Consider the following 22,331-nt stretch of genomic DNA (forward strand, 5'->3'; position numbering starts at 1 on the left):
GCCCTAGGAGGCCTACTGGGCCCTGCCTGTCATCATATGCATGATCTGCCTCTGGAGAGACATAGGGGATCCTGTTGATGTCTCTGACTTGACTGCCTTAATTGGCGACAAAATCCCACCCATGCAGATAATATTGGTGGATGTTTGGCACCCCCTAAGGGTGCTTAAGGAGCACCATGTCTGGTTTATCCAGCTGGTTATAGAGATGAAACACAGCAGTGCCCTAGACAAGGAGGCACATCACGCTGGTGCCCCTGGTGGTGATAGCTAGGGGCACCTTAACTAGCATGTGATACGCCTCCTGTGTCACCTATTATTCTTACTGCTACTGGATGACTATTACTGAGCAGCTAATGCAGAAACTAACACCATGGCCCTGGTGATAGTAAAGGTAGTGGACCAGGGTAACAGAGGGTTTACTAATTTTTGGTGGAGAACAATGCCTGGTGTGAGGAATATGATACCTATAATGTGGGTAGGGGTGGCACATTACCTGTTAGCAGACTGTGTGAAGCTCAGATACCTCTTTTGTATTTTCTAACAGGAGGGCCTATGGCGGAACCTGACTGGTAAGCAACCCTGTTTTTTAATCTTCTGTTACTGGCCAATAGTAATGTGGATGGTGGAGATGTTTTTAGATGTAATTAGCGTCCTGTATATTACCATCCGGGCCCAGATGGGAGAGGTGGCCTGCTGGGAGGCTGCTGCTGAGTTCACTAACTCCCAATCCTCTTACTGCATCCTGCTCACATCCTACTAATATGGGGCCCATGGCCTCAACCTCCACGCAGAGTATAGCTATGTGATCCTCCTTAAGCCGCCCTTGAATCTTAATATGCTTTTTTAGGTGGTGGGACGCGTCTACTGCCTTAGACAGTAAAGTAGCTAGAAGGTGTGGTCCATCTTCTAAGAGTATACTATATCCAGATGGTTAGAGTGCAATAACACGCTCAAGGCCCTCCCATAATTCTTAGCACAACTATATGATCTACTGAAGCCTATGGTCATGGCAGCACAGGTGAAGGATGACAGTGAAGATAAGCAAGCCACCAACCAGGCCAAGGCTGAGGTCATCCAGCAGGCTGTGGTGGATTATCTCCACTGTATGCTCAGGCAGCCAGCCAGTCAGCTAAACATCAAGCACCTGGATGACCTTGGCCTACCACAGCAAGATCTAGACCAGATGAAAGCCTGCATGACGCCTAGGGGCTGTAAGAGAGAGAGAGTCAGGCAGGATTCACTAACTAAGGCCCGCGCGCAACGAAAGCGCACCAAGGCTACAGCCAGTAAGGTAAAGTACCACCTATCTAACACTTACCCCTCCGCCTTTCGACTGGAGCCGACATTCGGCCAGTGGTTTGGCTCTGGCTGAAAAGCTTGGGATTGTGAGTTCATCTGTGTAACTGAAACTGACTGGTGATGTAGTATAAATCCACCAAGTACATGGTCTCAGACTCTGAGAAAGGGTCCCCACTAAGGAGAGCAGCTGCAGCAAGTCCAAAGCTAGCTACTCAGGTTTAGATGCGGATAGTGGCAGAGATAGCCCTGGCCCTGGTAATAGGGGTCATCGCCCCAGCTCTCCCCATGACAATGATGATAACAGCAATGGGGATGACCACAGCGGCAGTAGTCAGGGCCCTATCTCTCAGGATGATGATGATGACGAAAATGTTAATAATGACAAGCTACAGTAGTTAGAGCCAGTATGCCCCTACATTCATTCCTTATACTTCCCCTTGATGTGGATATCAAGCTAACCTTAGGCTTCAGACTTGTGCGCGGCAGCTGGCGAGGCTGCAGAGAGTTGTTAGGGGCAGTGATCTGACTATGCCACCCCCAGCCAGCAGGGAGTGATTAGAGTGAGTGCTGCAGGAGTAATTAAGGTCTTAGGAGAGAGCTCTCTACTTAGCTCTGCACTACCTACAGCACCACAGTCTCTAAAGTCTAATACCCCATGTGGATTGCCCCCTGACCACTAGTCACCCTTCCTCCCGCCTCAGGCGCCCCCTGTGCAGCCTATGACCCAGAAACACAAACAATGGTAGCTAGTTAGTAAGTCTTCTCCCTTGCTCCCCTGCACGCTGCTGTTCCTCACAGGCACTAATAATTTTTCAGAGGCGACAGCAGCAATGGGGCGGCCTTAGCGACGCTAGTAAAAGGCTGTGCGGTATAAGGTCTGATCTTAGTATGCATCTTCTACTTTCAGCCAGGGCTGAAATCACTGGATCGTCTCTGGCGGCCTTTGCACGGCTTTTATTTCTGCTGCCTTCTCAATCAGCGACTGCCATAGTTCGCTATTCATTTAGCGACCGCATCTGCAGTATCATTACTCAAGTGTTCGCCGCCATCCCTATCCATCTTCCAAAGTTTGAGCATGCACATACCCCAGCATCCACTTTTGGCCAGGGCTGAAATCACTGAATCATCTCTGGGCAGCCTTTGCATGGCTTTCATTTCCACCGCCATCTTGATCAGCCACTGCCATGGTTCGCTATTCATTTAGTAACTGCATATGCAGTATCATGCTCTGTGTTCGCCGCCATCCCTACCCTTCTTCTGAAATTTAAGCATGCAGCTACACAACTTTTAGCTGCCGCCTTATTATTCCCTCATGGCTCACCTGGTGTCACTATGGGGGTTGATCTTTTCACAGCTGGATTTAGAGAAGGCTTTGCAGAGAGTACTGGTCTTCCTTTTATCCTCTCTCCTTGGTGCTGTTGGTGCTCTGGGCTTTTGATGATTAACTAGCATCGGGCATCAGGATGATTGTTATTTGCAAGGGTGGGTGGTGGGTTTTGTTACATAGCATGGATGCCCTAGTCTAATTATTATTTATTCCAGTGCAGATCAATGATTAATCCTATGGGTTAGCCGCAGGGCGTTATTTGCACCAGGCCATGAATTATTAGTGTGGGTGGAGGAAGAATGGGAATCCCTAATAGTAGTAGTCTTCCAAAATATATTTCCGCACGCACATGGGTAGTGGAGTTTTATGAGGTTACCCTATAAGAAAGACCTTCCTGCCCTGCTTTGTACATTATCCAGCACTGTTGTTAATTGAAGGCTCTCCTGAGAAGGGGTAGTCTTCATCCTCTGTAATAGTAGTAATAGTGATAGTAGTGATAGTAGTGATTGGGGTAATTTATTAGGATCTTAAGCCATCCTGAAGGGTGGGAATTATTAGGGGTAAAAACTTAACAAAATGTATATATTTCTGGGGGATTAGGGGGCAAGACCCAGGTCACCTAACTGTAAGATGGTAGGGTGAGGGCAGGAGGAAAGTTATAGAGATTGATCCTTGGTCTAGAGAGTGAACCTTACTGTGTACTTCTTAGAAACTTTTAATCCTACTTCCCACTATATAGATGAGGATGGTTGATTGATTGATCCATCCATCATCCTAATGTGTAGGATGGATTAATTAATTCATAATTAATTAATTATGGTGGGGTCGCGTGACTGGCAAAGATGCTCTCAGGGTGAGGATAACACTTATAACTAACAAGACTCCTGCTTAAGGGAACTTCAACTCTGGAGTAGACATGGACTCCAGAGTGGATATGAATTATAACTAATTAAGCTGCACTCTGTACTCTGCGCGGACCCAACCTTCTGCTCCGCCCTACTAACTTTAGTATAGGGCCTGAGGGTCTATACTTCTTGCAGAGAGTCATCTTGGCAGACCCCAACAAAAAATCTCAACATGTTGACCATACGGCTTTCCCCCCTGGTTTGACCACCTTCCCAGCAAATATCCTTGAATCTAATACTGGAATGTTATAATGCAGCGGATTCGCATTATCAAATGATTTTCAATCATTGAAAAAGATGAAGATTTGATGGAGAGATAGGCGATTCCTGTGGAGTCCAGGAGCGACTATGGAGTCCCACCGTGGAGTCCGGACTAGACGGGGAATGGACGTGGAAACTGCAGTCACCAGGCCCTGCGGTCGGCCCTATTTAGTATGGGAACCGTGGAGTCCGCGCACAACACCACTAGTAGTGATTGTCCTACGCCACCAGGACATCAATATGGACCAGCTGAAACGCCTCATTCAGAAAATGGGAGAATTGACTGGCAAACCAGAGGAAGGAAAGCTACATATTAACCCAATACACCCGGAGGTTAATTCCTGCCTTGGGAACGACGAGGCTCTATGTGACCCCGAAATTTAAGTAGTGTCCTCCGAGGTAAGTGCAGTTATTTTACCCTAAAGTATAAGACTGACGATCAGTACGTATACAGCATAATCGCGATAAATACGACGACTATCTGAACACGAAGCAGAAGCAGTTTGCCAGTCGAGGTTGGCATGCTGAGTAAGTCTACACTGTATCCTTGGGTCTTTGTTACCCCACGGCTAATTCCGGGCGAGTACCTCATATGAGAATATCCCATCGGACTACATTGGGATGAAGATGGTGAAGGCTCCAATGACCGGAGGCGACACCCTTTTTGCCTCGTGCTACGGGGCCTATGACCGCTTGTCCGAGCCGTGGCAGAAGATGGCTGATTCACTGTCCTGTTCGCTCCTCGCGATATCAGACAGAAACATGCTAACTCAAGCCACTGAAGCCACGCATCATGAACCAGACATTATGCCACTTGCAGACAAAGGACTCAACCTTTGGTTAGGTCCCAGAGGCCATCTCCAGAATGTCGGTGGCAGATTCGAGGCGACTCAGTATGACACGGCTCTGAACCTTCCTTTTATTCATATGGAAAGCTGACAATGGACCAGTCCCCTGGTAATAACCAACCCGGTAACCGGCTGGAAAGCACTGTGGGGGTTTAGTCCAATCTCGATGCGCGCTAAAGGGAGAATCAATGGTGTTACTGACCATGAGCAGGAATTGTTGAAAGCCTACTGTATGTTAGGGGGCCCCCTGAGATTGCCTTCTCTGAACGAAGTGTTTTCTGATGGCCTTGCTAATGACCAGACTAGTCTTGAAGTTGATTACAGACAATCATGATCTGCAATACCGCCACCGTTGGAAGCCTGATGACATTGTGATTTGGGACAAGTGAGCTTAGTTGCCTTACTGCTTCACTGAACATGAGACTGACAGATATTAATTAGCCGAACTGTCCTCCACACCGGTACATAGTATGTTTACCTTCTGAGACTAAATCAAGGTGAGTCAGGTTTTTGACAAAATAAGCAGTGACCTCAATAATGAGGAACGGCTGGCACTCCGGGTCACCAGTCTCACTGGTAGATTATACTGTGACCCAATGTCTTTGTCCCGAGAGGAATACTTTCGCAGGAACGAATGGCCGATTCCACCATATGATGCCCTACAGTAGACTTACTATCAGGCGATGGACTCAGGGTCGGCGTGCTATTCGCAGAAGCGCCGTCAGTTTCCTAGCTCGCAGATGATTATACTGGAATATGGAAGAGGTAAGTATTGATTGTGACGTGTAGTCGACATCAAGGGGTCCAAGGAAGCAACACCCTTCGTTTCTGTGGACCATGAGTATTCGGCTGTCGTGAATATCCGAGGAAAATGATGCCGTGTACAAAAGGGGAGAGAGTCAGAAGGCTCATTTGATTGGTCCCCCTTTAAATGGAGGATATCGTCTCACACCAGTAGCAGTGTCATGCGCGGAGTCCATATTTGCTGTACTAATTATGGAAGACCACAACCCCTCCATAGCATAGAGTCTATGTTTAATTCCTGTCTAATCTAGAGTCTATAGTCCCCATAGTCCTACCTTCGCAGAGTCTACGAGCGAGCTCCGCCCGTCCCCATCAGCCACCCTCGTAGGCCACCCAGCACCCCCATCCTGGCGACCGCATCGCCCTAGGACCACCACCCTGGCCATTAGCGAGGGGCCATCTGGGCCTTATTCAGTTCATCCTATGGCCCTGCATCAGACCATGCTAGTCCTAGAGTCCTAATCTGCTAACATGGCTGTGAGAGCAGGGTGCACCTATTAGGATTAGCACACCCCATAGGTTTTACTGTGTGCACCGCCCCCACCTAGGCTATACCCCTTCTTATACCCGATAATCTAGGTTACTAGGCTAGCTAGATAGACTGCTCCCCTGGTCCTATTCCTACACAACTATCTATACAACTTAGTACCTATTAGGGTGTGGAATCTTATGCTAGTAGTGTACCTCCACTCCTGCCACTCCTGTCATTGCTTTCTCTTGGCTCAACATGACGGCTTTGGCCTGATCGATTCTACAGCGCCAAGTCCAAGTTCGTCCCAGCAGACACTTCCGTCAAACCCAGCATCTTATTCACATGCCAGTTCCTACGGCTTTCCTCACCAATCGTGACCAATCGAAAACAATAATGATAATAATAACTGGGACGCTTTGCAGTATTGGATTCATTAATGCCTCCCACAAAATTACCCTGGCATCATATAGCACATGTTTCCGTTTACGATCTCGTTCCTTCCCTCCGACGGTTGAAGCTATGGCCGTCAAGTACTTTCGTCGGCTGTATCCTGGGAGGCACACTGTGTCCGGAGCAACCCTTGGGAATTCGCTCACTGCATGCGCTACCCGGAAGCGCCGCGTGCTGATTCAAAAGCAATTTGAGCCTTTCTCACATTGTAGGCAATCACGTCGATGTTGGGATTGTTACACTAGTAATCCTTCCACCTCACAAGAGCTCTGTTGGCGTATCCTTTATTGTGTACTCAGTGTGTGTTGCCTTTTCTGATTCTGGCCAATTCATGCTTCCTGTTCGTTTTAAACCTACTTGCTTCTGCTCTTATACAGTATTCTTCCTGAAATCCAGCCTCTTCCAGATAGCCTTGCGTTCGGACAGCGTGAATTCGAGAAGACTTCCCCACTTAGAACCAAGCTTTTGGGAACACGCTAGTCCTAGCAATACAAACGTATGTATAGCAGAAGGAACGGATAAGTGATTGGCTCTGTGCACTACCCCAAATTTGGCTGCCGTAGGATGAAGCCGTAAATACCGCCACCTTTCCCAAGGAAGTATCTCACTTCGAAAATCGAGAAGCATAAATATCATCGAGCCCAAAGTCTTCAAGGGGGAGCCAATCCATCCTTTTGGATTCTGTATCGACCCAGATAGATTGCGAAGAAGGATGGCCTCGAACTATGGATGTGGAAACTTCCTTATTAAGGTGAGACCCGTCATATTAGGAGCAGGGCTTATGGCTAAACGTGAACAGTTGCGATGCGGGGTTTTGCATGTCTACATAAGACAAGGCGTTGATATGCAATTTGCTCCGTGACAATGATTCTATTTGTTGGCTGATTCTCTACCACCATTTCTCCATTGCTTTCCCATCTGAGCTAAGAAAATTTACTTTGCTTAGAAACAGAAATTAGCCACGCCCCCATCTCAACTCCAACTTGTGCTGGCTGGTCAAGCATGCTAAGATGGCCTGCTTTCTCAACAATCACGACCTCCTTAGCCTTCAGCGCGATTCCCAGCCTCCATGCGCTTTCTAGTGGTATCCAGTTATCCTCAGCGCCCCAAATAATCTTGACTGGCAACTGCGACCCGACTTCCCCATATCGTCCTTCAACTGCTTCCGTGGATCTTGAGTTAGCCTGGCATAGCTCCCGTATAAATCCCTCTTTCCCGCCCTCTCTTAGCCAAGGCGACTTTAGCATCTGCATAGTCTCCTTTGATAGCTCATAGAAGGCGGCATTCCGGATGTAGCCTTCTAGTATACCCTCAAAGGCAATACCAGGGAGCTGCTCGAAGTGATGGGGGTCATCAGCGACAGTTTTGAATAGGGATTGTCCAAATGGTCCAATTGCAACCACATTGATAAGGCAGAGACTTGCGTAGTGACAGTCATGCAGCAGGTATGCTCGCAAACTGAGCAAGCCAGCATTATCATGTGCAACGACGTGGGGCTTGTGATTGCCCCAGTCTGATTGCCACAGCTGAAAAAGCGCAGCGTAGACCTCGGATTGTCGAGAAAGGTCAGCGTCAAGCTCGACGACTTTATTGGAGCTGGTAGTTGTGCCCAGGACCTTGCGCTCCGGAGGGGAGGCTCCGAAACCAGGCCTATCAAAGAGATAGACATGGAACTGTCGAGATAGAGAAAGAGCAAAAGGTATCCAAAGACGGGAGGACCAGGGTGTTCCATGGATGAGAATAAGGGGCGGAGAGGCAGGGTCGCCTAGCGAACACCATTTGACCGTATAGCTATGAGTCGGATTCTCGTAGTGAAAGCTCTGATTTAGTGACGCGGTGTTGTCATTGAAAGCTGAAGTCATGTTTCTTTATGGCTTTATGGGATCAGGCAAGGCTCGCTGGTATTGACAGAGCGAATGAGGGACCAAACTTTTGGGAAAATGAATAGAAGCTGGATATCCTTGCCACGAGTGGCAAGGGCCCCAGGGGAAAAAGCAAACCGCAAGAATCGAAATACCCCGCAAACTACTCCTTGTCGTCATCTCGGCGGGGCCAATAGGCTCTATTTGCCGAGGGGCCAACCAGATCTTGTTCATGTTTTCCGCGCTAATGCCTTGGCGGTGGAGCCAGGAAAGAGTTACTCTGTATTGGTCAAGCCAATTTCGAGAATGAGTGTAACATTGAAAGTGACTTTAAGTCCAAGTCTCTCGAGTATAGCCGGTTGCAAAAACGGCGCAAATGGCAATACTCTTCCTTTCCTAGCGCAGCCATAAGGCTAGGCTTGATTGGGCTATGCACCGAATAAGTTACTGGTAATGCACGGACAATGCATGAGAGCTGTGGCGTATGGGTTATTTGTATTATTTTGTACCAATCAACCAAGGATGACATGACTGGAAGGCTTCTACGAGGACTAGTCCAAACCCTGCATCTTTCCTATCAGGAACAGTTACCCTGTTATGTTGCTCGTTGTTATCTTGTTACTTCTAGATCCTGCTAGAATAATACATGTACGGCAATAGTCCCTAAGCTTTATATGTGTTGTCAACTTCGTTATTACTCAGAGTTTGCACTGCAAATGTTCATTTAATATATGACAAAAATGATCCTGGTTGATAAGGCATATGAAGCTCTCTAGTGGATTAATGGCTAATTCCCTATGTAATCTTCCCCATTGTGTAATGCAACATCTTATGCTTGCCTAGGCCTGTTCTGTCTGCTGGGTAAGTTGCCTCTAGGTGAGTTCCGGTGTACCCTATAAGTTGTTATATAAAATGTGAAATCTTCCCTAGCAGCATCATCAGAAGAAACCTTATTAGGAATAGATTTACTATGTCTGGCACTCCCAAGTAATCTTGGGGAGACTCCGTAACTATTTGATTGACTTGAATGCTCGCAGCTGCTGTGCTAGCTGCGCCGGTAGCCTAGACTAGTAATATGAGGGGAGGCGCAAAGGTTGTAGTTGCCATGGTGGCACCTGTTGTCAGAAGCCTGCTAGCTATGAAAGTGGTGATTCCTGTGGCGGTCTCCCAAGTGCTTGGAGGCTGATATAGATTGCCAATGTGGTGGATCTTAAGTTGTTTAGTTGGCACGTTGTTGATTGTCAGTGGGTTAAACCATATGTATGGCTTGGAATTGTGTATAAATCCCTTGATCGACAATGGGTACACCTTGTGTGGGAACGCAAGGGGTTCCCTTACCAACATTGGGTGATATGCGGGGATTATTAGGTGAAATTGAACTTTCTTTTTCTTTACAGCTAAGTGTCGTCTCAGAAACAGCATCCACACAATAATAGAGTTGAGATTCTTGGAGAGGCTCAAAAAGTTGTTAGGGAGTGGTTCTTACTTTACTTGGTTGAAATATTCTGCATGCCAATCAGTATCAGGATGGTAGAGAAAGTAAAAGTGGTCAGGATCGCTGCCTTGTGTCTGATTGTTTTGTTGACCTGTTCTGTGAAAGACTTGGCTGCCATCAGCCCTGTCTGCGCCTGGAGCTCTCTGTGAATCTTTGACTGATGTGCTTGAGAGCAGAGTTGCCCTGGAGAACTTCCACCTAGGTAGTGATGGTATTTATTGTTATTAAGAAAGTAGAGATTAACTCCAGGTAGTTCTGCTGTGCTAGATGTTTGGTCAAAGCTGACAAGAAGCACTTGACAGTAGGTATCCCTTCGCGAAATGCTTCTCTATTTAGTGTCATTTCTTGAATGTTTAACTCAGCTGTTCTTGAACTTTGTGTATGTGTTAACACCCTTGGGGATCGCAGTCCACCAGGCTATCTTGATGTTCACGAGTTTCTCCTAGCCCTAACTACTGTTGCCGGCCTTACGTCCCTTCTTTCCTCCTGACCCTTTCTTTTTGATGGAACTTTGCGTTTGACCCATCGCTGTCTGTGGATGTGGAGACGGAGTGTGGAAAGGTTAATGAGTGGGGCTAAACTGATCAGGTGGGAAACCACCAGGAGACCCGGGGCAGTAGGAGAAATTGAATTAAAAACCATAAAATTTTTGGTTATTGCCTAGGCATACTGCTGGCCTAGATAGGTTAGTAGGTGCCTAGCTATACCTAGCTAGGCATAGTGGCAGGTTTTTGCTTTGAAACCATGACCAAATCGCACCGGGTCCGGGGGTTGTGAGTTCTAAATTTTGAACCTGAAACCGCAGCAGTTCAGGTCTAACTATGGTTGAACTCGCCCGAGCTCGCACCAAATGCAACTCTACTCCTATACTATCACACAGCGCTGGCGCTGCAAATATGCTGCCCACTCTGCGACCACCAGGACTAGAAACATAAGTGCCATTACCGTTTTGATTATATCAAGTTGATATTGATAGTAACTGATCCAGTTTCTCATCTGAGCCCACCAAATAGACTCGCCCTTGTCCTTCATTGCCGAGTGAAGGCCGGGAAGCCCATCAAGGCTCTTACTGTTCCATTGCATCTGGTAGCCAGGCATCTCCCCTCGATTAATTGTGTATTCAGCGAACTCGCCCAGCCTCGGACGGTTTGTGAAACACGGTTTTGGTTTGTTTATTTCTGGATCGACAGTGAGGTCGAGCAGTGGGACTCCAAAGCCACAGGATATTTGAACCTGCGAGAGTTTCAGACCCTGCAAAGAAGTGATAATAAACAAGAAGAATAAAATATAACTGACGGTACTGAGCTTGAAGATATCCAGAAGAATAACTGCCCTTGCTCCTACTAGAGACTTCACCCCCATCCGCTTGAGGTATCCAGCATACCTCGGACCGTTCCATTCAATCACCGAGCCCGTGCAGAAAAATCGCATGATTCGCGGAGTCGCTTCGAAAGAGCAGAACATTATGGTCGCCCGTCCATTTTCACGAAGGTGGCAGATAGTCTCACATCCGGACCCGGTCGAGTCGACATACGCCACTTTGTTGGGGTTCAAGACGGCAAAGGACGAGTCGGGGAGGCCCTTGGGGGATACGTTAATATGGCGGCCGCGCAAAGGAGCAGATGAGACGAAGAAGAGAGGTTGGCGGAGGGCCCAGTCACGGAGATTGTCAGAGAGGGATTCGTAGAAAATTGGCATTCTTTCTTCCTATTTTTTACTCTTTTCCTTCTTGTTGGATAGAGTTCCAAGTATCGCAGTCGATTCTGCTATGTTGCGTAGAGTGTAATATTCCACTGTTCTTCCGGTGTTGCTGGTGACGTTAGTTCGTCGCCTTGGTGCCTGCCAAGGCGCTTGCGATCTGCACGATGACATGGCATACAATGAAGCGCCAATTTTTGTTGGAGGAAGCGCTACGAAGTTTGGGGGATGATAATGGCAATCCTATTCCAGGGGGATTATAAACACTCTCGCAAGTGTGAGGGGTATAATGTAGTACTCGATAAATATGTAGCGGCTACATATCGCGAAGCGCCATCTAAGTGCGAGTGATAATGGGCCCAAAAGTCGAAATATAGAACAAACTACTGCAATCACCACATATTTGCAACCGCAGGTAGAAGAGCAACTCAATGACTGTTTCTCAGGTGCATCGAGTGGCTGTGATCGGCGCTGTTAGCGGGGTTGTTTCTACAGCCCATCTTGTGGCTGCTGGGTTTGAAGTAACCGTTTTTGAAAGAAACCAGCAAACAGGGGGGATTTGGTATGTATACGCTGTGCTGGGGATGAGATATTCTCGACTGACCGCGATAGGCTGTACGACGAACAGTCACCATTAGAATGTTCTTTTCCTTCTCCTAATCCTTCTTTCGCAGACAGAGTAGTGGAAAACGCCAGATTCGACAGAGAGAAGCTTCGCCTACAGCATGCTCCACCAGGGTAAGTGTTTCTTCGTATCCTCGAAGATGCCTTGTTGGCGCGAAAGAATGAACGAAAGAAAGAAAGAAACAGAGAGAGAAAGAGCTAATGAGGGGGTTAATAGCCCATGCTACAAAAACCTCACAACCAATGTGTCCACCCCTCTCATGCGAACAAAACTTCGCCCCTGGCCGGAAAATACACCGGACTTTGTCAACCACAGAGTTGTGAATCAATATATCAGGGACATAGCACAGAGTACTGGAGTTGACGAGAGAGCAATATACAGCGCTCAAGTGAAGCGTATCTATAAAAGTGGCACGAAGTGGCATGTCAGTTGGTCGGTTGTAGATAATAATGGCAAGATTGATGGTCTAGAAGAGAAGCTGATGAGTTCTGTAAGTCCTTACCATGCAAAATTGGTTGTCAGCTCTCTGCCTATAGATTTAATTCTTCTTTAGACCTTTGACGCGGTTGTAGTCGCGTCTGGCCATTACCATTCGCCTCACATTCCAGACATGTCTGGGTTATCCGTGGTAAAGAAAGATGGCCTTCACGGATCATACATTCCAAACGATATAGAACGCCGGAAGTCTACAGAGGCGAGGTGAGTATTCGGTAATCTGTCTCAGGAGCTGACCAATTGAATTGATTGCCATGATGTATGCTAACAGATTATTCAGAATGTCTTGATGGTTGGCGGAGGTGTATCATCAATGGATATATCGCGGGACCTTGGGCGCGTTCCCAAAATGATATTCCAGAGCACACGCAACGGCGAGGCAGATCCACCCGCTCTCATGCTTCCAGATAATGCAGTAAGAATTAGCGAGATTGACCATCTCGAACTACTACCTGGAAGTGATGACACGGTACCAGATGGTGATCCCTTGCCGCTAATAGCCTGTCTGAGGTCAGGTCAACGATTATGTCAAATTCACAAGTCATTGTTTGCACAGGCTATCAAATTGCATTCCCCTTCCTTCCAGACTACCACGACCATTCAATGCCTATTCAGGATGCTGATGATACTATTCTTGTTACCAACGGGACACAAGTCCATAACACCCACCGAGATATCTTTTATATCCCAGATCCGACTCTTGCTTTTGTCGGGATACCCTACTTCAACACAACATTTACCCTCTTTGAATTCCAGGCTATTGCAGTGACAGCCGTCTGGTCCCGAACTGCATTTCTGCCATCAACAACCGAGAGGAGACGTGAGTACCTCGTCAAGCTAGAGCAGACCGGTGGCGGGCGCAGATTTCACTCGCTGAAGAATAAAGAAAAAGAATATGTTCGTGAGCTCATAGCGTGGATAAACGATGGTAGAACCGCACATGGACTTGTTCCCATTGAAGGCCATACGACGGCTTGGTTTAAAGCTATGGATAAACTGTGGGACCAGGCGAGAGCAGCGATGAAAGAAAGAAAGGAGCAACAAGAGAAGATTCTCATGCGCATTCCATTTTCAGCTGATTGTACTTCGCTGGAACTGCCACGTCTTAATTAGTTCTTCTAGTCAATATAAGATACAGATCGGATATCGCACTGGCGCTGTACCTTTATAGGTGTTACTATACCAGCACTACACGTAATATTTCCCTCTTAATCCTGTTTTGACAACTATTAACAAGTAAAAGGAGCAGCGCAGCGCGGCCGGTTGTTTAGGCGCGGTCGTGGAACTCTATTTTTTATGTTTTGATTTAATAAGAATGGCTTTGCTGGTAAGTCACGAAGAAATAATCATATTCTGACCACCCGACAAAAGTCAATACATGCTCAAGCCCCCAGCAGCCATGGCACCCTTCACCCTCGGAATATCCCGAACGCGGTCCCGATACTTGGCCATGTCTAGATCAGTAGGATGTCATGGCAGCGTAGTGAATGATACATTATCCACCTGTCATAATTAAGTACATCGGGGCGTTCTCGCATTTCCAGTGGTGCAGCTATTGCCCGGTTGGCTGTGTAACACAAGCTTTCCCAACTACCACACACTCTGGATGCTACTGGACGGAGTAAACCTCGGTCGGGTCCACGCCAGTTAGGATCGACCCGTAGACCCGGCGTGCCCAACGAATCGTTGCGATCCGGTTTAGTTGAGTCGATGCATCCGGAGTGATATCGAACCAATTTACGAGTGGTTTTCTCATAGGCAGTCAGAAAGATTAATGACGTCTGATACACTGCTTAACTGTCTACGCGCTTTTGCAGAGTATACGCCGCAAGTACTCTGGTCTATCTGCTTAACCTTGTTTTCGTTTGTCAAGGGGGTCGCGGGCATTCCGAGCTAGACAAGTCGTCTTCTAGTTAAAGATGGCGGTGGTCCTGTCCCAGCCGAAGTTTCCCCGCTCCGGTGTTAACTGTTTTGATTCGTAGAAAGATTGATTGTTGATTTTCTCATCTGAGAATCTGGGGGTTTATCTACGAAGCGGAATCAAATCAATTCCAGCCAGAACGACTGCTACAATCCCGTGCGTGAAACCATTGTCGAATCTCTATCCACAACAATCATGTCGCCAAGAAGTCCCTCGCTTGAATGTTGCCATGCAGCATGGACCTATTAACTGCTAGGATAGAACCTGTGACTTGAAGTCTGATCAGACATAAGCCGGATATTTTTGCATTTCGACAAAGGTGATGAAGTGCTCAAGTGTTTCCCATCCACTTATTCTCCTGGTTACCCCAGTCCCAGTCGTATCCGAAATCTCACCATCGGCATATGGCACTAAAGGGAGAACGGCAGGATCTCTATGTCTAGTGCCTCTACAGAGAATAGCACGTGCAGCGCTGCTGGAGAGTAAAGCAACGAGCCCAAATATTAATTCTGGGCGAAGGACGCTAACACACAATATCGAGACAAACCAACAGGATTAGAAACTGGTTTGAAGGCTTGGTAGTAAGAAATAGATAATTGCCTTCATGACGATCCTTTAACTTGTCGCAGTGGGCACAGACTCATTCTTAAGGATGGTATTTGTTGCCTCTGCCATAGTCTTATAAAAAGATCTTGAAAGTCTTGAAGCGGGGAGAACTGTATCACAATGATAGAGTTGGAATTTGTCTTGTTTGAGGATGGAAGCCTAGTGGCATATTTGTGTAGCATTATTCATGGGTTACCTAATGGAAAAATCAAAGACAAAAGAAAGACAAGAACATCATCATTGTGTCGTCTATGAAGCTGATAGGAAATAGATATGGGCAGTGTCACTTCCCTATAAACTTCTAGGAAAGGCCAGTGGCAACGGTGCATTGAATCTAGCTCATAGTTCGGCGAATGTAACCAGGTATTGAGTCAAGGTATTCGCTTGGCCGTACCGGGCTATGCAACCCTAACTATTCGAATGACTATAAGATATTTGTCATCGTTATGCTACTTGTAACTAATGTCTGCTTCAAACGTCACAGTAGGGTTAGGTCCAGAAATTGAGGCCCACCAAAGAGGATCCCGCGCACTAGGGCTTCCCGGCTCCTTCCAGATTCCCGACTGTAATCCCATAGTTTGAGGCCTTCTTTCTTCTGCAGGGCAAACCTGGATGGTCCTGGAGCGTGACAGCCTCTTTCTTAACCAGGAGAACTCAGTGCAGTGCCTCACTGCCTCTCAGTCTAGACCTTAGCCGCGGCTCAAGCAATGTCTCCCATGCACGCGAACTTTAGTCCATTAAAATTGCTCTCGGAGGTTGACAGAGGTAAACTATACGATCCCTTTGTCGTATAGCTGCTATGGGTTTCTCCTGGTATCTAGTAATGGGCATAGATTCCAGGTCTCGTTTCCAAGAGGACCGTGATTGCTCTTGTGCTGCTGCGGTCCTATATCAAGCATATGAGCGCGTATAAACTCCAGGAAGCCCTCGTTGAACAATGCATCCATTCTTCTGGTATAGTCTTCCTGGCTTAATGTTAAAAGGTCACGTCAAAATATGGCATACGAAGGGTGATTCGTTTGACTGGGAAGGCAATGGATGATACTGATTCCATGGGAAGAAGGTCCGACGTAGCAATGAATGAGAGCAATACCGTATTACATTGTCTAACAAATTAGAGCGATTGGAACAAACAGCTATGGACTTTGCAAGAAGTTGAGATCCAGATTCCCGGCTGTCGCGCGGTTTTCTCCTAGCTGGAGGAATACCCACATATCGTCAGATTCGTTCCACTAGATTCTCAAGCCGATGCCGCATCTTGCATATTGCCTACAATAGTTCCAGACTAAATCAGCGCAGCCAGCGTTTTTCCAACTACTCACTACTGTCGACTCCACGTATGCTCTGCCGAGGATATCGGGATAGCCAAGTTGTCCTTGGGTTCACGATTAGGGAGCAAGTATCTGAGCTAACAATGCCACCAACGCCAGGGACCACACCACACACAACTAGAACACGCAAACGATGCTCGAGTGAAGTTCAGGGCTACCACTCGCGAATAAACTGTCCTGCTGTTCCCGGGCACTTGGAATGCAACATACTACTGGCGCTAGTCGTACACAGCCCTAACTATTTAGTGATGCGTAGATTTACCGAGCCCGATGACAAATTATGGGCGCCACAAGTGTTGCATTCTGTGTGAACAGTTAGCAGGAAACGGAAAGAGAGAATGCTTCAGCATGCACAAGAATATTAGGGGGGTGGGGGGAAGGCTATATGGTTACACTGCAGAAAGTCAGTATTAGCGATAACACAAAACACTTACCTCTTCCATGCGTAAGGAATTCAGGCTGTGATGTTTGCAGATCCGCACTGCCAGCTCATTCAACGGCCTGGGCCATCTCCCAGCGTCAATATTACGACTCGTAGGGTTAATGTGCCTCACAGAACTAGTCGACTGCCTTTATCTATCGAGTCTTGTATGTCATGACTTCCGGAATTTCTGCAACTGTGTCATGAAGGACGAGAGCGTATAAGAATGTCTAACACCCGCTCCTGTCTCAACGAACTTTCACATTCCTCACTGATCAACTTGCGACATTTTCCTCTATCGTACCAAAGCAGCAAACTACCATGCCAAGATACAGCGATATTGTCCAGGAGCTCCGCGACGAGCTGCTCTGGGAAGTAGATGATCTTGACCAGGCGGTCAAAAACGCTCGTAAATGGGATATCCCGAGCTGGACAAGTACGGAATCATCTCAGCCAAAGGCTTCCTTGATTTCGCCGACTGGCTGGTCCTACAGAGTCAACCAAAGGCCGGGACATCTACTACATCCTTTGTGTCTTCTACTTTGTCCTTTCCCAGGAGCCATTGGGCGGCCGTCAGACCCGCATCCACCCATTAAGCATCAACAAGCCGCTGAAACCCCTATCAGAGTGGGTAGTCAAATTCGCCCAGAAGGTCGGCTCTAGCATGGACAAGCATTCCTCGATCAACGAGACTACAATCACTTCGTTCCGAAACTCTCCACTCTTTCGTGTTTTTGAATCCGAAGAGGACTCCAAGAAGTGGACAACGTTCAATGACTTCTTTTCTCGCAAGCTTGACAAGCCACGTGAAATCGATGGCCCAGACGATGATCGTATCGTGGTCTTCCCTGCGGACTCCACTTTCGCCGGAGCATATGCCATTAGCGACGATTCTGAGGTGGTCCTGAAAAAAGAAGAGTACAGGATGGTGAAAGACGAGGTGATTCTGAAGAATGTTCCTTGGAGAGTAAAAGATCTTCTCGGTAAATATGGTGACAATCCAGTGCCTGGAAATGAATCCCAAAAATACGGAGACCTTTTTAAAAACGGACTCTGGACTCACGTCTTCTTGAATTCGTTTGACTACCATCGCCAGCATGCACCAGTCTCAGGGACTGTGGAAGAAATTGGCCGGATTCACGGCGCCGCCTATCTTGAGGTCCTGGTAAAGACGGACGAGCAGGTTGGTCACAACTATCTGGAGCTCTCCCGCCAGATTGGAGAGAAGCCACGGAATCCTTCTGGCGTTCAGACCCTTGACGCCCCAGACACTCCAGGCTATCAGTTCCTTCAGACGCGGGGAGTGGTGATTATAAACAATGAAAACTTGGGCAGAGTTGCTGTCTTACCCATTGGTATGGCCATGGTTTCTTCCGTGAATATGAGAAAGGAATTGAAGGGCAAAAAGATTAAGAAAGGCGATGAAATCTCGCACTTCGCATTCGGCGGCTCGGACTGCATCATTATGTTCGAGCAGAAGGCAAGGGTCTCAGGCTTCCCAGATTCCGACCCAGCTTCTCGCGAGCATTTCTTTTATGGTGAAAAGTTATGCAGGGCTTATTACAAACATAAAGAGGAGCCAAAAAGCTTCGGGTCTCGGTTCGGTTTAGCTTCCAGATAAAACCTTTTTAAGGACAATCGGTAGGAACGGTCAAAGAGGAGGGCAGCGGTGTCATTTTCTAAAATATGGTATTCATTATCTCTACTATAATCTACAGTCATATTACGTACCTATAATCAGAAGCTCTTTTCCAGCATACATGTTTGCTTGCGTTTTTCGCTTGAAACCTTGACACTGCGGTTGCTTTTCTCGCCCCTTGGCGAGGACCAAGGGCATAGTGGCAACCTATCTTTACGGTGCAAATAATACCCTGGTCTTCCATCCTACATACAATTTTACACTGTCTTGTGCGATTTAGTTTAGAACGATAGGTTCCAGCGCCACCTTATATTAAACTAACCGGCAATAGATTTACCGGCATTCCTATAGCCATGTGCAAGAGGTCTGTTGGTATGCCGCTGCTTACAGCTGCGTTGGACATGCTCGGGAGATGCTATAAGGGAAAACCATGGTAGTTGTCAACGCCCACCCCTGCAATATCTGCTGTTATTTTTCTCTTTATTAATAGTATAGCCTCTCCTAATTCAGAAACTATTTCCCTTTTATTTTTATCTATTTTTGTTGATTTTATATCATGGTTAAAAAACCAGGATATTATTAGTAGGGATAGCCCGGATAGGCTGATAATTCTTATATAATAATTATCAGCCTATTATTATGGAATTATCAGCCTATTAGTCCTAAATCTCATCTTACCTAACTAAACTGTTATTAAATTAAATTAATCTTTTAGAGAAGCTTTACGCTATTATTTTTAAACTATAAATCTATTTTTAACTATATTTATATATTATATGGTGGAATATTACCTCTATTAGCTAAAGTAATTTAGTAACTACCTATAATAATTAGATAGGAGCCCTATATCTTACTCTCTTATATATTATTACCTTCATTATTAGTAGCATCCTCATCTAGCAGAAAGGTAAAGTCATCCAGTAGATATACTAGAAAATACTAATCCTTTATTAGATAGCTTAAAAGGGTCTAGTAAAATATTTAAGAGCCCTCCCTAATTAGGTTCATGTAGTTAGTGGCCTAGTTATATAACACCCTACTACTATTAGTAACTATCTAATACTAGTAGAAATATAAAATTAATTAGCGCAGCAGTACCCTTTTATTACCTATAGGTGTGGGATTGCAGGGATCCTCTAGTATGGGTGTAGGTAGATAATATTACCCTATAACTTAGCTAGCTCTTATGCCACATGACCTCTAGATAGTAGTAGTATAGGTAGTATTAGTAGGGCTAGCTCCCTGTGGCTAATAAAAATAGGTAGAGATATATTCTAATTAGAGTTGCATTTGGTCTGAGTTTGGGTGAGTTCAACCATAGTTAGACCCGAACCGCTGCAATTTTAAGTTCAAATTTTAGAACCCACCACCAAACTGGACCTGATCTGGTTTGGTTATAGTTTAACTGTAAAAACCCGCCGCTAGGCCTACCTAGGTATAGCTAAGCCTATACTAACTAACCATGGTTAGATTCAGTTCAGTTTCGGGTTGGTTAAACCACTAATTTTAACAGTTTTAACCCTTACCATTCCCCCTGAGGCCCCTTCAGGGACCCCTCTGACACCCCCTATCAAGCATGCTTATAGAAAATTTATATTTTTATATGAAATATATGGTAATTATAGTCATTTTAATCTATATCTAAAATATCAATTCAATATCTATAGGGCTGAATAGGTGGTGGTTAAAAAATTATTTCTAAACCATGATGGTTGTCAACCATCAGTTGAATATATATATATCTACACTACTTTCATACCAACCCATGACAGAGATGATTATTCCCTTATATCTCAACAACCACTAGGTATTTTTTAATAATTTTAATATCATTAGGATATCTATAGAATTCAGTGATTTCTAGGTAAAACAGTGCAGGTTAGTTAACCAGGGCCGTTAAAACTGCGAAAACTGTAACCAGCAGTTTTCACCAAACCCACATCAGGTCTAGGTAGAGAAACTGAACCCAAAGTGATTCCCTAGGCTTACCCCCAAACCCACACTGCTTTGAGTTTGGTGAGGTTTGGGTTCAATTTTTGCGGGTCGGTTATGCCACTCTAATTCTAATAACTAGGGTGTGTCAAGGTGCAGGCTCGCAGGCAGGCAAGGATGGGTTAAAGAGGTAGTTAACACTCAGGCTAGCTTCACTAATCCTTATCTAACAGTCCCAGGCTGCAGGTAAACTGGTATAGGTAGGCTCTATAGATAGGATATAGCTTAAAGAGCTTTAAATAGGTTATAGAATTATATAGTAAAGATATTCCTAAGCTTATATAATTCTCTCTTAGTAATACTAACTCCTATCTATAGTAGCACTATAATAGTACTCCCCTCCTTAGAGTTAAGCTCTATTAAGACTATCCCCTAGTTTAGGTTTGCTTAGGTATTAGTAGTAGAAATTAGCTATAATCTCTTATATATTCCTTAGGCAATAGGTAGATTCTCTAGTAGGGTTATTATAGCCTAGCTATTTAATAGTATACTTTAGATAGGGGCCCTTAGAGTTGCATAACCAAACTGTTAAAGTCGAATCCAACCCTCACCGAACTCGCAGCAGTGAGGGTTCAGTTCGGTTTCAGTTTCCCTAGGGTGAAACCAATTCAAGTTTAGTTAAAACCATTAGTTACAGTTTTTGCAGTTTTATTAGATTAGGTGAATCCGCCTAATCTAATTAAAGATAATACAGAAGATTACATATTTAAAAATAGGTTAAGGCTAAGTAATCTAACTATAGTTAGATTTTAGGAAGACTATATAGTGAAGTAGAACTTCTCTATTATATTAAATAGTAATCTACCTAGTAATCCCTATTTATAAGCTAATAGAAATGCCCTGATTTAGACTGGTCGTGGATTGGGTTTGGATGGATCCGCAAGGGGTTCAATCCAACCCATGTGGGTTGTGGGTTGATCCACCACCTATCTAACCCACCCTCATATCCATGCGGGTTGGATTGCGGATAATGGATATATCCATACTACCTAGTCAGGTGACCCCTAGTATTCTAATTACCACCCATTTTTCTAGTATTCTAGCCACACCACTAGGATATCTATATATTTTATTTATCAATATAATAACTTATTATATAAATAATATATATTACCTATCCTATAAGCTGAAATATGCTTAATTAGGGGGTATAGGGCTTCCTAAAGTTAGGATGAAAGATGGTGTGGAGATATATATTTCTTATTACTACTGTCCTAAGCATCATTATCTAAAATATAAAATCCACCATAACTCTAATTTCTCTTAGTAAATCTAATATTTTTATTTATATATAGATAGATATGACTATTCTCTATCTATATATATAAAAATATATCCCTACCTAGGCCTAGATTAGGTTGGATAAGCTTATCAGTCCCTTAAGGCCCTAGATCACGTGCACCCAATGGGTTATCTATATCCATGTGGGTTAGATCTCATCCATCCATATCCATGCAGATTAGATCAGGGTCAACCCCTATCCAACCCAAAGTGCATATTGGGCGGGTTGGATATGGATTTGCGGATTGGGTCAGCCAGTCTAGACATAGACATAGATATAGATATAGACATAGATATACACATACACACAGACAGACAGACAGACCAGACAGATAGAACAGATAGACAGAACAGACAGACAGACAGTAATAATAATATTAAGACTTAATAATTAAGATAATTAAGAGATTAAACCTCCACCCACCACCCACATGAAGAATGAAAAGGAAAAATGATATTCAGGGAGAGAGAGAGTATATGAGTAGAGGGTAGGGTAAAATAAAAGAGAGGGAAAAAATAGAAAAAGAAAAAGAAAGAATAATAAATAAATATATAGGCAGGAACTGTGGAGTCCGCTAAGGCAGGATAGTCAGGACCAT

General features: G+C 45.4%; 7 protein-coding genes across 7 annotated transcripts; 5 read left to right on the forward strand and 2 right to left on the reverse strand.

Moving 5' to 3' along the window:
• Nucleotides 1-370: 370 nt before the first annotated feature.
• P174DRAFT_433645 (uncharacterized protein) lies at nucleotides 371-1,694 on the forward strand (the record flags this gene model as incomplete). Its single annotated transcript, XM_024825820.1, has 6 exons — nucleotides 371-446; nucleotides 545-569; nucleotides 848-930; nucleotides 975-1,291; nucleotides 1,426-1,495; nucleotides 1,522-1,694. The coding sequence occupies 6 exons, from the start codon at nucleotides 371-373 to the stop codon at nucleotides 1,692-1,694; spliced, it is 744 nt and encodes a 247-aa protein (XP_024679112.1).
• Nucleotides 1,695-3,442: 1,748 nt separating this feature from the next.
• P174DRAFT_462717 (TauD/TfdA dioxygenase family protein) lies at nucleotides 3,443-5,029 on the forward strand (the record flags this gene model as incomplete). The annotated part of the gene is made up of 8 exons (XM_024830158.1): nucleotides 3,443-3,479; nucleotides 4,001-4,159; nucleotides 4,181-4,191; nucleotides 4,247-4,320; nucleotides 4,377-4,525; nucleotides 4,577-4,685; nucleotides 4,743-4,831; nucleotides 4,947-5,029. 8 exons carry the CDS (start codon nucleotides 3,443-3,445, stop codon nucleotides 5,027-5,029), a joined length of 711 nt encoding a protein of 236 aa, XP_024679113.1.
• A 2,195-nt stretch (nucleotides 5,030-7,224) lies between these two features.
• Nucleotides 7,225-8,308, reverse strand: P174DRAFT_444308 (alpha/beta fold hydrolase). The gene has a single exon (XM_024828051.1). The coding sequence runs from the start codon at nucleotides 8,226-8,228 to the stop codon at nucleotides 7,290-7,292; it is 939 nt and encodes a 312-aa protein (XP_024679114.1). The 5' UTR covers nucleotides 8,229-8,308; the 3' UTR covers nucleotides 7,225-7,289.
• A 2,279-nt stretch (nucleotides 8,309-10,587) lies between these two features.
• P174DRAFT_394075 (pyridoxamine 5'-phosphate oxidase family protein) lies at nucleotides 10,588-11,421 on the reverse strand (the record flags this gene model as incomplete). Its single annotated transcript, XM_024823619.1, has 2 exons — nucleotides 10,588-10,956; nucleotides 11,020-11,421. 2 exons carry the CDS (start codon nucleotides 11,419-11,421, stop codon nucleotides 10,588-10,590), a joined length of 771 nt encoding a protein of 256 aa, XP_024679115.1.
• Nucleotides 11,422-11,852: 431 nt separating this feature from the next.
• On the forward strand, nucleotides 11,853-13,654 carry P174DRAFT_462720 (monooxygenase; the record flags this gene model as incomplete). The annotated part of the gene is made up of 7 exons (XM_024830159.1): nucleotides 11,853-11,983; nucleotides 12,034-12,159; nucleotides 12,263-12,536; nucleotides 12,600-12,664; nucleotides 12,685-12,745; nucleotides 12,822-13,068; nucleotides 13,098-13,654. The coding sequence occupies 7 exons, from the start codon at nucleotides 11,853-11,855 to the stop codon at nucleotides 13,652-13,654; spliced, it is 1,461 nt and encodes a 486-aa protein (XP_024679116.1).
• A 3,487-nt stretch (nucleotides 13,655-17,141) lies between these two features.
• Nucleotides 17,142-18,441, forward strand: P174DRAFT_462721 (phosphatidylserine decarboxylase; the record flags this gene model as incomplete). Its single annotated transcript, XM_024830160.1, has 2 exons — nucleotides 17,142-17,256; nucleotides 17,315-18,441. The coding sequence occupies 2 exons, from the start codon at nucleotides 17,142-17,144 to the stop codon at nucleotides 18,439-18,441; spliced, it is 1,242 nt and encodes a 413-aa protein (XP_024679117.1).
• A 3,324-nt stretch (nucleotides 18,442-21,765) lies between these two features.
• P174DRAFT_444309 (uncharacterized protein) lies at nucleotides 21,766-22,260 on the forward strand. Its single transcript, XM_024828052.1, has 3 exons — nucleotides 21,766-21,997; nucleotides 22,080-22,202; nucleotides 22,223-22,260. The coding sequence occupies exons 1-2, from the start codon at nucleotides 21,857-21,859 to the stop codon at nucleotides 22,125-22,127; spliced, it is 189 nt and encodes a 62-aa protein (XP_024679118.1). The 5' UTR covers nucleotides 21,766-21,856; the 3' UTR covers nucleotides 22,128-22,202; nucleotides 22,223-22,260.
• Nucleotides 22,261-22,331: the final 71 nt, after the last annotated feature.

The sequence above is a fragment of the Aspergillus novofumigatus genome, assembly GCF_002847465.1.
Source record: "Aspergillus novofumigatus IBT 16806 chromosome Unknown P174scaffold_7, whole genome shotgun sequence".
NCBI lineage: Eukaryota > Fungi > Ascomycota > Eurotiomycetes > Eurotiales > Aspergillaceae > Aspergillus > Aspergillus novofumigatus.

Bases quoted from the DNA above. Each gene is read 5' to 3' on its own strand.
- P174DRAFT_444308 (XM_024828051.1), bottom strand. From the start codon at position 8,228: ATGACTTCAGCTTTCAATGACAACACCGCGTCACTAAATCAGAGCTTT.
- P174DRAFT_444309 (XM_024828052.1), top strand. From the start codon at position 21,857: ATGGGTTATCTATATCCATGTGGGTTAGATCTCATCCATCCATATCCA. The intron at 21,998-22,079 runs ATAGACATAGAT...GAACAGATAGAC, and splicing joins TTGGGTCAGCCAGTCTAGAC to AGAACAGACAGACAGACAGT.